Consider the following 15484-nt stretch of genomic DNA (forward strand, 5'->3'; position numbering starts at 1 on the left):
GTGTGTGTGTGTGTGTGTGTGTGTGTGTGTGTGTGTGTGTGTGTGTGTGTGTGTGTGTGTGTGTGTGTGTGTGTGTATGTGTGTTATTGTAAAAATACTGTACAGAGGGGTTACAGTTACATGAGTAGGGTAATTTCCTATCGAGTCTTGTTACTTCCTTCTTTGTTTTTCCCCTACCATCCCTCCCCTTCCCACCTCACCAACTCCTCCCTGCCCCCTGAAGTTGTAAAGTCCATTTTCAACATCCGGTATCCTTATTTAAGAATTTTGTTATTTCCCTTCCCCTCCCCAAATTATAAAAATGTATATACAAAATGCAGGGCACTGGAATCAAATACAGTGAAAACAGGGGTTATACTGTGGGGGAGGAACATACCAAAGAAACAAAAAAATCACATAGTGCATTAAAAACAATAGCTAGAAAGAAAAAACCACTTGTGTCCCTATCTTGGGGTTCATTTCACTTAACATCATCTTATCTGGTCATATGTACATAGCTTTTGACCTTTTCTGCTTGTCCTAGACATAGTTAATGCAAATAAGGGAAACCATGGGACCTATGTTTCTTTTCCTCTTTTTTTGGGGGGGGGGTCCAGTTGTTGGCCTGAACTCTGGGCCTGGGCACTGTCCCTCAGCTCTTCAGCTCAAAGTTAGCGCTCTACAATTTGAGTCACAGCACCACTTCCGGCTTTTTTTTTTTTCCTGCTTATGTGGTGCTGAAGAATGGAACCCAGGGCCTCATGCATGCAAGGCAAGCGCTCTACCACTGAGCCACCTTCCCAGCCGGACCTATGTTTCTTTGAACCTGGCTTACTTCACTTTATATAATTTCTTCCAAGTCTAGGTTCTTTTTTTTTTTTTTTGTACATTTCTGTTTGTCTTTTGTCTAGTTGCATTTAAATGTCTGTTTTTTTCATGTAATATCATACCTCACATTGCTTTCATGGCTGTATATTTCAAGTAGGTAACCCGTCTGGAACTGTGATAGTATTAATTATTTTTAGTTTTAAAATGCCTGATTGGGGCTGGGAATGTGGCTTAGTGGTAGAGTGCTTGCCTAACATGCATAAAGCCCTGGTTTCAATTCCTCAGTTCCATATAAACAGAAAAAGCTGTGGCTAGTGAAAAGAAGCTTAGGGACAGTGCCCAGGCTCTGAGTTCAAGCCTCAGGACAGTCCAGAAACAAAACAAACAAACAAAAAACAGATTTACATTGTTTTTCTAAGGAAAATTCCCAGAATTAGGGGTATTTTTACCCTTTTTGTTACTGTGTACTATGCCCAATTTGACATCTTGTACATCACACTGATAACTTCTAACTTTGGTAGTGCAAGAGACTAGGTGTTGCTTTGTAATCTTGACAAATTGTGGAGAAGTTATTTGTTAGATGAAAACAGCACCTTGCAAGTTTAGGGTTTTGTTTAGTTTTGGCATTACCAGAGTGTGAACTTAAGACCTTGTGTTTGCTTAAACCGACACTCTACCATTTGAGCTATGCCCAAATGCTTTTTGTTTTAGTTAATTTTTCAGGCAGGTTTTCATGGTTTTGCCTGAGACTAGCCTAAACTGTGATTTCCAACCTCTGCCTCTCGTGCAACTGGGATTACAGGTGTGCATCACTATGCCTGGCTCTCTATGGCTTTAATATATTCCCAGAGTTTCATGAGCATCACTAATATTTAATTCCAGGACATTTTCACCACTCTATAAAGAAACTTCGCACCTGTTAGCAGTTGTTCCCTATCCAGTCTCTCCAGCCTACTAATATTCTTTCTGCTTCTACAGATTTGCATGTTCCCATGCAATACAGGAAGTTATTATGACTTGCTCCTTTGGCCCAGCAAAATGTTTTCAAGGTTCACCCTTGTATCATGCATGGGTACTTTTTTTAAGGACATAATAAGCTATGATTATGTTTTATTGTATATATTCATTCACCATTTGAGAAAACATTTGGGTTTGGAATAGTTTTTAGTTTAAAATAGTTCAGTTTTAGAGCAGTGCTGCTATAAACGTCCACATATTAGATCTTGCCTGGACAAGTTTTCATTTTCCTTGGGTATATCTTGACTCCTATTTTATGTGTGTGTGTGTGTCAGTACTGGGGCTGGAACTCAGGGCCTTATATTCTTGCTTCTTTTGCTAATGGTTGGTGCTTTCCCACTTGAGCCACACCTCCGCTTCCTTTGTAGGGTATATTCTAGGGGTTGAATCACTGGGTCATATGGGAACATATGTTTGATGTTAATATATTCTTTTTGTTTCATACTTTATATCTAATTTTTGTAAGTAATAGTTTTTTATAATTTAAATAAACTTATCATAAATATGTTAATCCTTTATCACATGTGCTATATTCAGTAACTTTCCATTTTTAATTTGTTCATAGGTTTTAAGTCTATATATGGTTAAAGTTGGCTATCTTTTTATTACACTTTATTTATTTAGTGCCACGCTAGGCTTGAACTTAGGCCTGGATGCTGTCCCTAAGCTTTTTTTTTGCTCTAAGCTAATTTCCTAGCACTTGAGCCACAGCTCCACTTCTGGCTTTTTGGATGGTTATTTGGAAATAAGAATTTCATGGGCTTTTCCTGCCTGGCTTCACACTGTGATCCTCAGATCTCAGCCTCCTAAGTAGTTAGGATTACAGGCATGAGCCACTAGCTGCTGGCTGGTGTGACTCTAAATTATCTTTTTTATAACTTCAATGCCTCTTCAAAATGATTTTTTTCCTTTCAAATAGTCTACAACTTTAGATACGGCAGTAATCTCTGGCCCTCTTATTTTCTTCTACTAATTTTACATCCCACTAATATGACACTGTTTACCAAGTGTTCCTTCAGAATGGGTTTTAACATCTGAAAGACTAGTGATTGCTTATTATTTTAGTTTTCAGAATATCCTATGTTCATTTCTGAATATTTCCAGATTAACTTTAGCATAATTTGTTGAGTTCAAGAACAATCCTGTTGGAATTTGGTTGAATTTTTTTTGTGGGGGGGGGGTTGGTCATGGGGCTTGAACTCTGGGCCTGAGCGCTGTCCCTCAGCTCTTCAGCTAAAGGCTAGCACTCTACCACTTGAGCCACAACAACACCTCCGGTATTTTTGTGGTTTATTGGAGATAAGAGTTTCACAGATTTTCCTGCCCGGGCTGGCTTTGAACCTCGATCCTTAGATCTCAGCTCCTGAGTAGGTAGAATTACAGGTGTGAGCCATTGGCACCTGGCTGGTTGAATTTTTTAACTCTTTATATTAATCTGTGGAGTTATATATTCATCCTCTCCTCATCTATAGACCTCTTTTCTTTCCATAAAGATTTTTTTTTGGGCCTGGGTGCTGTGCTGGAGCTTTTTTTTTTTTTTTTTTTTTGCTCAAAGCTAGCACTCTACCACCTGAGCCACAGCTCTACTTCTGGCTTTTTGGTGGTTTATTGGAGATAAGATTCTCAGAGATTTCTTTTCAGGGGTGACTTCAAATTATTATCCTCAGATCTCAGCCTCTTGAGTAGCTAGGATTATAGGTGTGAACCTCTGATGCCCAGCAAGAATTTTTTTTAATTATTATTTTAAAGACAGATTAACCTTGAAATTCCCCATCTCAGCTTCCAGAGTACTGCAATTATAGGCAGCTGCCACTCTTATTGCCCATTTCTTGTCTCTGTCTTATAGATTTTGATAGGTCTGTTTTATTCCCAAATAGTTTTCCATTTTCATTGTTGAATGATTATTTTTCCATTGAATTTTCACACATAAGAATATTTACTAATTTTTAACATCACTTACACAAACATTTTTTAGTTCCTTCTGTGTTTTGGACACTGTTTGATACCAAGGGAACTGAACTGATTAAATATTACCATCTCTTGAGGACACAAAGCCATAAGCAATATGGAGAATGCTTTGGTGAAGAACACTCAGAGAATCTTAAAGCTAAAGAAAGGTCTTGAGCCAGGGTGGAAATTCAGGGGTAGCTCATGGCGGAGAAGACACCTGAGGCTCACAAGGATCATTGGCCACATTGCTGAAGTCTTTTATAGATTTACAGTTGATTTCTACCGCCCCCCCCTCTTTCTCTTCTATGTCTCTCAGATTTAATCTAGGGCCTCATGCTTTTCAGGCAAGTGTTCTACCAAGCACTTGGGGTGTACAAATATACCCTTTTGCTTGAATTTTGTTGTTTGGTTTATTTATTTTGGGGATAGGTTCCTGGCCTGAGCATTGTCTCTTAGCTTTTTTGCTCAAGGCTGGTACTCTACCGCTTGAGCCACATTCCATTTCTGGCTTTTTGATGATTAATTGGTGCTAAGAGTCTCATGAAGCCTTTCCTGCCTAGGCTGGTTTTGAACCACAGTCTTCAAAACTCAGCTTCTTGAGTAGCTAGGATTACAGCTGGGCATCACCGGTGCCCGGCTGCATATTACTTTGAAAATAACAATAGTAATTGTACTCTGCATGTTGCATTTTGATCTTTTCCTGGCTAGTAGCAGGCAGCACAGTGTTCTCTCCCTATGGGGAGGCAGCAGTGGTAAGCTGCAGTAGTTCTTAAGCAGCCATGAAACTAGTTACTATACAGTAACTCTCACCAGATTAAAGCCATTCAATAAATTAGATGATGCATTCAGTGATTTATTATTATTTTTTGTGTGTGGGTCATGGGGCCTGAACTCTGGGCCTGGGCTCTGTCTCTCAGCTCTTCAGCTCAAGGCTAGCGCTCTACCGCTTGAACCACAGCACCACTTCTGGCTTTTTCTGCTTATGTGGTGCTGAGGAATGGAACCCAGGGCCTCCATGTACTCAAGGCAAGCACTACCACTGAGCCAACGTCCCAGCCCCTCAACACTTTACTATAAAACAGGCCTCGTATGAGATGATTTTGCCTAACTGTAGGTCTGAGCACATTTAAAATAGGGAGGTCTGAGCTCTGATGGTCAGAAGGTATAGTTAATGCATTCTGACATGGTATTTTCAATTTATAGTGTATTTATCAAAATTAACTCTATTCAAGCTGAGAAACCTCTATGCTAAGGATACTACACCATGACCAAGAGAGACTCATTTCAGGAATGAAAGGTGATATAACACCTGAAAATCTATAAACATTAATGCTGCATATAAAACTCTATAAATATAATAAAGCCTATAAACCAACCATAAGTTTGATCATCTTTTTTGGTGAGAGGTACTGGAAATTGAACTGAGGGCCTCACACTTGCTAGGTAGGTGGCCCAACACTTCATCAACACCTCCATCCTCTCTTTTGCATTTGTTATTTTTGAATTAGGATCTTGTTTTATGCCTCAGCAGGCCTGGTCTGTGTGCTTCCCTGTGTTACTGGGAATGACGGTGAGTACCACTAAGCCCAGCCATTGCTGGTAATAGAATCTCTCAAACTTCTTTTTGGCCAGTCTAGCCTGCAGCATCAATCCCCTACTCTCTGCCTCCGAAGTGCAGAGGATTACAGGCTTAAGCCACTATACCCATCTGATTATCTTAGTAGGCAGAATCTTTATGTGAGCCAAAGAAAAACTTGAATGTGATCATTTTAATAGATGCAGAGAAAGATGTGATAAAATCTAATACTTTTTCACTATTAAAAAAAAAAACATTGTATGGTGCTGAGCACAGTGGCTTGTGCCTGTAATGCTAGCTACTCAGGAGGCTGAGATCTGAGGATCACCATTTGAGCCAGTCCTAGGAGACTCTTATCTCCAATTAACCATCAAAAGCAGAAGTGGAGCTGTAGCTCAACTGGTAGAGTGCTAGCCTTGAGTACAAAAGCTCAGGGACAGTGTGCAGGCCTTTGTATTGAAAATGATATACTGTAACCTATCAATTTGTAGAAGTAATATATGCTATTTAAAAACACTTGATTGATTAAAAATAGAGAGGCACTTAAGAAAAACCCACATCAAACAGCATATTTAATGATGAAAGAATGGATGCTGTCCCTCTAAGATCAGCGATGAGATAAAGATTTTTTTTGTCACTTCTACTCACTGTTTATTGTTCTAGTCATTTTATCCAGTGTAGTTAGGCAAGAAAAAGAAATAAAATGCATCCAGACTGGAAAGGGGGAAATAAAACTATTTTCAGATGACCTGATTTTAAATATATAGAATCCTAATAAATCCACATACAAAAAACTATTAGAACTAATAAAAAAAAACTCAGCAAGATAGCAAGGACAATTTATTTTTTAAAAAATCACTTTTGTTCTATATACCAGCAATGAGTAATGCAGAAATAAACCTAAGAAAACAGTTCCACCTATAATAATATCCAAAAGCCAGGCACCAGTGGCTCATACCTGTAATCCTAGCTACTTAGGAGGCTGAGATCTGAGGATCTCAGTTCAAACCCAGCCCGTGCTAAAAAGTCCCTGTGAGATTCTTATCTGCAGTTAAACACCAGAAAGTGAGAAGTGATACTGTGGCTCAAAGTGGTAGAGTGCTATCTTACAGCAAAAGAGCTTAGGGACAGCACTAAGGCCCTGAGTTCAAGCCTCATGACCAACAACAACAAAAATATCCAAAAAACAAAATACATAGGAATCAACTCAATAAAAACATGTGCTAAAACCTACAAAACATTGTTAAAAGGAATTAAATGATACTGGAATGAAGGAAAGATGTTCATGGACTGACAAATTTGTTGAAATGGTAATATTTGCTAAATTTATTTACAAATTCAACCCAACCCCTATGAAAATGAATTATCTTTTTTTTTTTTTTGTAAAAACTGGAGAGCTGGTTCAGAAATTAATGTAAAAATTCAAGTGACTCAATAGCCAAATGAATCTTGAAGAATAAAGTTGAAGGGCTTAGCTGGGTACCAGTGGCTCACGCCTATAATCCTAGCTACTCGGGAGGCTGAGATCTGAGGATGATGGTTTAAAGCCCGCCCAGACAGGAAAGTCCGTGAGATTCTTGCCTCCAATAAACCACTAGAAAACCGGAGGTGGCGTTGTGGCTCAAGTGGTAGAATGCTAGCCTTGAGCTGAAGAGCTGAGGGACAGTGCCCAGGCCCAGAGTTCAAGCCCCATCACTGACAAAACTTACCACAAAGCTACAATGATCAAAATAGTGAACAGGGCTGGGGGTAGGTTAATGATAGAGCATCTGCCTAGCTAGTACCAAACAGCCTTGGTTCATCCTCAGAGAGAGAGAAAGAGAAAGAGAGAGGAAAGAAGAAGTGGGAGGGAGGGAAAAGTCAGTACACACAATTAGTGTTCATGAAGAAGAAAATAAAACAACCATAGATGAATATGTATATATTTATGTAATATATGTGTGTATTCACGTATGTATATGCATATGTACATACATATAATATAAAGACTTACCTGGCAATATATAAAAGTAATAATAGAACAAAACTAGGAAGCTTAAATGTAAAAATACTAATGTAATTAAAAATGGAAAGCTGAAGGAGAATGCAAAGTAGAACATATTTCTTTATTGTGTGCCAGTAGATACTGTATAAAGTTGAAGTATGTAGGCCAAAAAAGATGATCTACTTTTTGCGTGTATCTGTGCACACATGTATACATGTATATTCACATAATAAAACATGTTTTTTAACTTGAGAGAAACTTAATGAATTTTGTGAATAAAAATGTATTTCTGAATTGAATGTTTACTTTGATGGCACTTCAGTTTCTTCTGTCAAATTTAACTAATTTAAATGTAGTTTAAATCTGCTATAAATATGTATGTGTATATATATATATATAAACATAATATCTCTTCATTTTTTGCAAAATGATTTTTATCTTTCTCTGTTGATATACATGTACCCAAAGATATCTGTATTGTTGTTCAACAGATGTTAACTGTGGTTATTTCTGTGTGGTAGGATTTTGTCGTAGTTTTTAATTTTCATTGGCCTATATTGAATTATTTTTGCTTTAAAGTAGCCATGGTATTTCAAAACTAAGAACTATGCTCAAAAGCAAAGGAAGGATAATTTTGGAAAGTTCCAGGACCTCCAAATTATGTGTTTGGCTGCATGAGTCTGGAATTCAGAGAGGTCTGGACTAGCAGTCAAATATGGAGTTGAGTTCATAAGAATGGATGAGGTCATCTCACGACAGACATAAGAGAAAACAGAAGAGCTCCCCAGACAGTGACCTGTGCATCTCCTACGCTTGTGGAGAGGATCTGGGGTGGAGGGGAGACGAGGGCCCCAGACAAGGAACACCATGGAGGGTGGGGCAGGGCTGGAAGCCATGGGAGCTGTTGGTGAGATCCTGGTAGGTTTTCTTCCTCCATGGCAGTATCCTGGGGTGCTTTCTACTTTCCTTTGCCCCAAAGTTCTTGGGTTAGAGAGCCAGCAATTACTTCATCTGTATTTGGAGAATAATTTTCTGACCTCTAGGATATTTGGGGTTTGGCTAAAAACTGGCCTTTAAAAGAGCTACTGCATTACAGCAGTGTGTTGTATGGTGTTTTTGAAATTTTTCATTTTTAGCTGGATGCTGGTGGCTCACGCCTGTAATCCTAGCTACTCAGGAGGCTGAGATCTGAGCACTAGGATTCCAGCCCAGGCAGGAAAGTTCCTGAGACTCATCTCCAATAAACCACCAGAAGACTGGACATGGTACTATGGCTCAAGTGGTAGAGCGCTGCCATTGAGCTGAAGAGCTAAGTGAGGGACTGCACCCAGGCCCAGAGTTCAAGCCCCACAACTGATAATTTTTAAAGAAAATTATTATTATAAAGATGCTATACAGAGGGATTACAGTTACACAAGTCAGGCAATAAGTACATTTGGTTATGGACAATATCGCCCCTTCCCTCACTGTCTCCCACTTTTCCCCTCCCCGTTATATGGTTTTTAACTGGGTCACAAGTAGATTTCTCTGTAAGAAATGACTTATTTGACTAGTGAGTTTAAGAGAGTAGCTGATGTATCTACACTAAACTGTAACAAACACAATGTGTAAGTCTTTCCCCTGGCTTGTTAGAAGTGTTTCTTGCAACACTAACGACTTAAAACTTTTAAGCCTGATTATCTGTTGGTAAGAGGCCAAGTTTAAGGAGAGAAGGAATCTAGGTTGCTTTCTTAGTTCTCCCCTGGGGGTTCAATGACCGATGCTCAGCTCTACTGGTCTAGGTGCTATGGCCTGATGGGTTTGCCTTCTGATTAATTCTGGAGCCAGGGCCTATTCTGGCATTTATCAGCTCTCAGTAGAGTCCCATAGGCTTATGTCTCTTGGTGGCCTTGGCCCTCAGTGGATGTTGACTTTCTTCCCCTCTTCACTCTTCGGAGAACTGCTTCTGTGTCACTCAGCCTTCCTGTCAATTTCCTGTCCAGCACGCCACCTCTAATGCTTCTGGCACTGGCACTCAGCAGTGACGTGCGTTTCCCATCTCAGACCCAGGGGGACCGCATGCTCAGTAGCATGGTTGCGCCTGTCCAGTAGAAGTTATTTTCTGTGCTAGCCGGATGCTTGCCTTTGGGTACCTGCTCCACGAGGTGATGTTTGCAAAAGGAAGTCTGTTTTTCAAGCTGTGCAGTGCCTTTGAAGAAAGTAGGCGTGGATATGCGTCTGATTAGTTTTCCGGTTTTCTCCCCTTCTAGGTAATACTTACTAATATTCAGAACAGAAGCCCTAAGCCTGGCCCTGCTCCCCACGATCAAGAACTAGGTTTTTTCCTAGAAACAGGACTTCAGAGAGCCCATGTCCTCTATTTCAAAAATGGGTAAGCTTTCTTCACTGTTTTCAATCCACTTCCTAGGAAAAGGAAAACAGAAGCCATATAATGTTGTCTCCAGTTTAGTTTTTATAATGTCAGTTTTAGAGATGAACTACAATTAGGTTTCTCCCCTTAACAAGAACAAGCATGATCCCTTTTTATGTTCTCTCTGCTTGACTCTCTTGCTTTCCCATGAGGTTTGAAGGTGGGAGGGGTGGAGAGTAGGAGGAGGAGGGAGTCTGGATGACTGGGAGCCCCCAGTTGGGGAGCCCGTGAGCGGGGTGGGTGGTCTAGAGGGGCCCCGGCTATGGGTGTCCCACCATCTCTCCACTTTGATATGAAAACTGCAAACTAGAGGCCCGGGTACACACCAAGGCTGGTCAGGTCAAGAAATGGATTTGCCTAGGGTTTTTGAGAAAATGGATGTGGCTGTAAGAACCTTTTCCACTAGAGGAGAGAAGGAAGGGGCGGGGCCGGGGTTGGAGCTTCAAGGCACTGATGTCTGTTTTCCTTTTATGTTGCTCTTGTGAGAATCGTGCTGATTCTGTTCCACATCTCTTCAGTTGTCCCTTGTTTTGACCTTGTGCTGCAGGATAGATGTGCATGAAGACCAACAGTAGGTATCTGCCACCTCTGTAGCTCCTCCTAGGCTTTGCGCAGGCGGCTCTAGACGTCCGCTCCTTCCTTAGGCACCATAGTCCAATAGTGCTTTGGATGCAGAGGGGATAGGAGGCCCAGTCTCTGGAAAAATGAACAATGGAACTATTCCCTCCTTCATTTTTAAGAGATTCAAACCTTGGGGTGCATCTCTCAGAAGTGGGGTTTCACTGCATCCATCCATTTTGAATTGTTAAGAATAAATCCTTATATTCCAAATCTTACTGCATTCTGGGGGCGGGGGGGGGGGGGGAATCTTGCTTTGTTTCAAAAGCCACAGGCTCAGCTCAGCATGGCCCATGAAAGGCCACAGTTAACACCCCAAGGTTTGGAGTGGCTCAGTGGCTTTAGCACAAAAATGCTCTGGAGTCTGATCTTGCCTGCTGCTGACTGAGACCACCTGAGCAATGGTGCATGTCCCCTAGGCTGGGTTCTGTTTTCTGCTGTTGGAGATAGAGGGGGAGGGAGGGAACAGGGAATACTTTTCTATTCATCTTCTCTCGCCTTCCTTTTCACAATGACTGGTGGTCTTCATGGAGGGACCTCCCCAACTCTTGCTGCCCCTCCCTCTAGCCAGTGGGAATGTGTTGAGATGGAACCCAGAGGCAGGAATCAGTTCTCTTGGGGATTGGAGGGGACCAAACCAAGGCCTTCTATTGGGAATGCTTTCTGTGTGATTGGCCTGGTGGTAGGATGAATAGCTTGTTTTGATCTTTCATGCCGTGGGAGGGAGGGAGCAGAATGTTGGACTCTGACCTCATCCCCTGAGACGCTGAAGTGTAGTCCTGACAAGGTTGCCCTAGATGATGGATTACTAGATGATGGATTGATCTCTGACTCACTTCTCATTTCATTTCACTTTCTCCAAGTCCAAAGAGGTGCCCATTGGCATTGGTGTAGCCTTATGGGCCTGCTTACCTTTAAGCTTCTTCTCTTCTTTTCCTGCCCCCTTGCTGTTCTCTGCACTCTAAAGACCAGGTACTCTCACTGTTTCTGCCAGCTGTGGGATTGTCAAGGCAGGGTCAGCAGTGGTGGCTAAATCTTACGTGGGTAGGTAGAGGGTGGGACTCAGTGCTAGAGCCCCTGAGTGGACAGAAGAGACCAGTGTGAGGTTTTTGCTGTGCCAAATACCTTAGGGCTGCCAAGTACCAGTGGCTCACGCCTATAATCCTAGCTACTCAGGAGACTGAGATCTGAGGATCACAGTTCAAAGCCAGCCTGGGCAGAAAAGTCCATGAGACTCTTATCACCAGTAAACCACTAGAAAACCAGAAGTGGCACTGTGGCTCCAGTGGTAGAGCACTAGCCTTGAGCTGGAGTGCTGAGGGACAGCACCCAGGCCCAGAGTTCAAGCCCCATGACCGACAAAAAACAAATACCTGAGGGCTGCTTGATGCGCACTAGTGGGCTGCCAATGGTATCACTACAAATTGCAAGCAAAACAGAGGGCGCTGTGGTCCCTAAACCCCGGGGCTTTCTGCACTTCCATCTTCTGATGCATTGGTTCCTCATTTTGCTCACTTGTTCTTGGGCACTTCCTGTACTGTCTGGGAGAGTTTAATGGACAGGAATAATCTTCAGTAGAAGGAAAGTACAATATGTAAGTGTAGTGATAAGAAGTGGGGAATGGTGAAACACATCCTATATATAAACTCAGCTTTGGCTGTCATTCCTGAGGACTCAATGAGTGATAGTATTGAGTCTTTTATAATGCCCCCATCTTTTCCAGGAATGACTACCAAACTGGTGACCTGATCATCTTGCAGAGAGACTGAGGCCAGGCTAGTTCCCGGGCTCCTGATGCCTTAGAGCCCAGTGTCTACAAGCCTGTGGCCTTGTCTTCACGCATGCATGCCCACAGTGACTGTCTTGCTTATCTTTACTGCCACTCATGAACCTGGCAGTAAAGTGGTAGCACCCCAATTTTATAGAGGAGTCGAAACTCAGAAATAACCTGCTGCGGGCTGGGAAGGTGGCTCAGTGGTAGAGTGCTTGCCTTGCATGCATGAGGCCCTGGGTTCGATTCCTCAGCACCACATAAGCAAAAATAAAAAAGCCGGAAGTGGTGCTGTGGCTCAAGTGGTAGAGCGCTAGCCTTGAGCTGAAGAGCTGAGGGACAGCGCCCAGGCCCAGAATTCAGGCCCCACGACCGGACCAAAAAAAAAAGAAATAACCTGCTGCAGGTCAAACAGTGGTCTAGGTTCCAGGTTTCTGACATTAATTCCTTCACTAGATCCCTGAGGGGGAATGCTGTCACCCTGTGTGGAGGGAGAGGCCCCCTCCGCCATCTTGACTCCTTGTGAGGGAACATCTGTGATGTTGCCAACCGATGGTTCCCAGCCACTCCTGACTTGGAACATGGCATAAACACCTGCTTTCCTCTTTCCCCCTCTTGTGCCCCTCACATCCTGCCTTCCCTCCTTCCTTCTTCCCTCATACCTCTCCTTTTCCTCCCTCCCTCCCTCCCTCCCTCCCTCTCTCCCACTCTCTCTCTGTCTCTCTCTCTCTCTCTGTCTCTCTCTCTCATTTCTGCTTCCTCTCCTCCATTCCTCCTCTTCCAGTTGCCATCCAGACCTGTGCCATCTTTGGCCTCTGGCTCCAAGACTCCTTAGCTTGGTCTGATAGGAGCACACCCCTTCTCTTTCACATCTGTATCTCTTATCCCTCTGGGTTCCAGCAGAGACAGTTAAGGATAAAGAAAAATTATGTGATGTCTCTCCTGAGAGGGAAATGCCTCCAGGGTCCCCAGAATTGCCTCCCTGTACTGGGAGTTTGTATGAAGGGCAGTGAACGCACTTGGCTATGAACTTGGAACTAGCTTGTTTACTTATTGGATCTCAGCTTCTTTACCTGTAACATATGGCTAATGCCCCTTACCACATAGAGCTGCAGGGAGGCCCAAAGAAGAAGTGCACTTTATAAAGTGTCAGTCAAACAGCACACTCTATGATGATGGCAGCCAGTTGATCACCAGCTGAAAGTGGGATAGATTAAGTCTATCAGTGGACAGACAGACTCCCACAGCTGTGGGATCATGGGAGACCCTGAAAGGGGTGCTGACCAGTAAGCTAGGCTTGTAGCTAACCATCAGTCTCCCCAGGCACTGGCCCTTTGCATTCTAGCATTCAGGCCATCTTCCTCTTACAGTCCTGTTGAAGTGCAAGTTCACAGAGAAGTAGGCATCATTCATCTGATTGTTAGGCTCCTGGGCCAAGGCTTGGAGGCCGGGCACAGGTTTATAATGACTGCTGACCCGAGTGAACTCTGTTCTGAATGTAGAGCTATTAGATTGGCCACCAAAAGTAGAGGAAGCGAGCAAAGTTTTGTGTGAGTACAAGGAGAAGATACAGGTACAAGCACACTCTGTGTGTCGCTCCTGCCTGGGAACTGGTTGTATCTCAGGGAGTAGGGTATAGGGTATAAGTTGCTATGAGAAGGTAAACAGCCTGTAATACATGGGCCATGGGCCTGCCTGTGGGGTTGTTCCCTTTGCTAGGTGCATCATGAGTTCTCCCTGACTCAGAGGGGGCGTCCACTCAAGCATGGATGGGGCTGTGGGGGTCGGGGAGGGTGCTCCCTTGAGCTGGGTGCAGCTGCACCAGGTGATAAAGGCATTTGGAAGGGCTTTTGGAGTTCTGGTTTTATGGTTAAACAGACCAGTAATCACCATCATTCCTGGACTTTGAACAGCTTTTGGTCTTCTCAAATAATCTCGTGACCTTTGCAGCTGTTCAGCTCAGCCCAGTGTGGCTCAGCCAGAAACCTGTGCTGTCCCAGGGCTGCTGGGAGCGGGTGCCTGTTGGTTCATTGCCCCAGGGACAGCAGAGGCCTCAGATGAGCCCCCTCCCCCCGCAGCCTGTGGGATCATGGGAGGCCAACATGGAGGGTGCTGAGCTGACTAGGTAGTAGGTTCTCTTGTTCCATGCATCTCTGGTCTCCTAGGTGCTGAACAACTTAGCCTTTGCATCCTAACCCTCTGGCCATGATCCTCTTTCAGTGATAAGTTCACATTGTAACCTGCACACCTGCTTCTGGCATTCTGAATCCTGTCAATGCGTTTCCTCACAGAAAATGAATAAGCGTTTAATAGCTACCAACTTTGTTCCTGATGCTCTTCAGACAGTAACGGGTGAAGAAGTAGACAATAGAAGCTATTCCCAGAAGGTAGTTCAAGAACAGGATAAGACATGGTCTTTTTAGCAACAAAAGAACTCCTCACCATTTGACATGCAGTTTCCACAGTCCTGGACTCTTCAGTAAAGCGAGGTATCTTTTCATTTCATGAGGATTAATTGTGCACCTATTAGGTGTGAAGGATGGACAAAGCCCCTGACTGCCTAAAATCTGTGGAGAGGTTAAAGCGTGTGCAGAGTTATGGAGTAAACCAAGTGGTTTGGGGATCATTAGTTCAGGTGTGTCAGGGGAAGCCAGGTTGGCACAGAAGCAAGCAGAAGGGCTGCCATGCTGGGATGGCCGCATGATTTGGGAAAATGGAGAGAAAACGTGAAGAATGCTGTGCTTGGAATGGTGTAGATGCAGACAGATTAGGGAGAGCCAGGTGGATGTTCTCAGTAGTTGGTACAGGTATGGAGTTAGAACTGACCATGCTCTTCTGTGTATTCTACACTCTAGCAATCTGAGGATTTTTATGAACACTTTACAGCACAAGACCCTTGAACTAAGTGTTCAGAGCTCTTGGGGCATACAGATACACCTTTTTTGCTTGTATTGAGGGGGTGGGAGGCTTGAACTCAGGGCCTGGGCACTGGCACTTGGCTTTTTCACTCAAAGCTGGTACTCTCTCTTGATGTACAGCTCTACTTTAGTGGTTAACTGGAAATAAGAGTCTCACAGACTTTCCTGCCTGACCTAACCTCGAACCTTGAGCCTCAAATCTCAGCTTCCTGAGTAGCTAGGATTATAGGCATGAGCCACCAGTGTCTGATCTTAGACCTGATTTTGTTTTAAACCTTCAAGTATGTAGTTGAAATCTCATGTGGTAAAATTGGTCACTGAAGCACACGAGTGTTTAATACGACCTTTATAGAGATCCCGCAAGGGCAGATCATTGATATGACACACGGGTTAGGTAAGAGGAATTCACATCCAGTCTGCACATGAAGGGAGC

At 43.2% G+C, this 15484-nt stretch overlaps 1 protein-coding gene across 4 annotated transcripts in view; it reads left to right on the top strand.

The window, feature by feature from the left end:
• Positions 1 to 15484, top strand: part of Ttc7b (tetratricopeptide repeat domain 7B) — a 211873-nt gene that overhangs the window by 59586 nt on the left and 136803 nt on the right. For all 4 annotated transcript variants that reach the window (XM_070028563.1, XM_070028564.1, XM_070028565.1 and 1 more), the window contains one exon: positions 9584 to 9705. In XM_070028563.1, the coding sequence (XP_069884664.1) occupies positions 9584 to 9705 (122 nt within the window). The remainder of the gene's footprint in view (positions 1 to 9583; positions 9706 to 15484) is intronic.

Source organism: Dipodomys merriami, unplaced genomic scaffold, assembly GCF_024711535.1.
Source record: "Dipodomys merriami isolate MVZ:Mamm:240054 unplaced genomic scaffold, mDipMer1.0.p SCAF_198, whole genome shotgun sequence".
NCBI lineage: Eukaryota > Metazoa > Chordata > Mammalia > Rodentia > Heteromyidae > Dipodomys > Dipodomys merriami.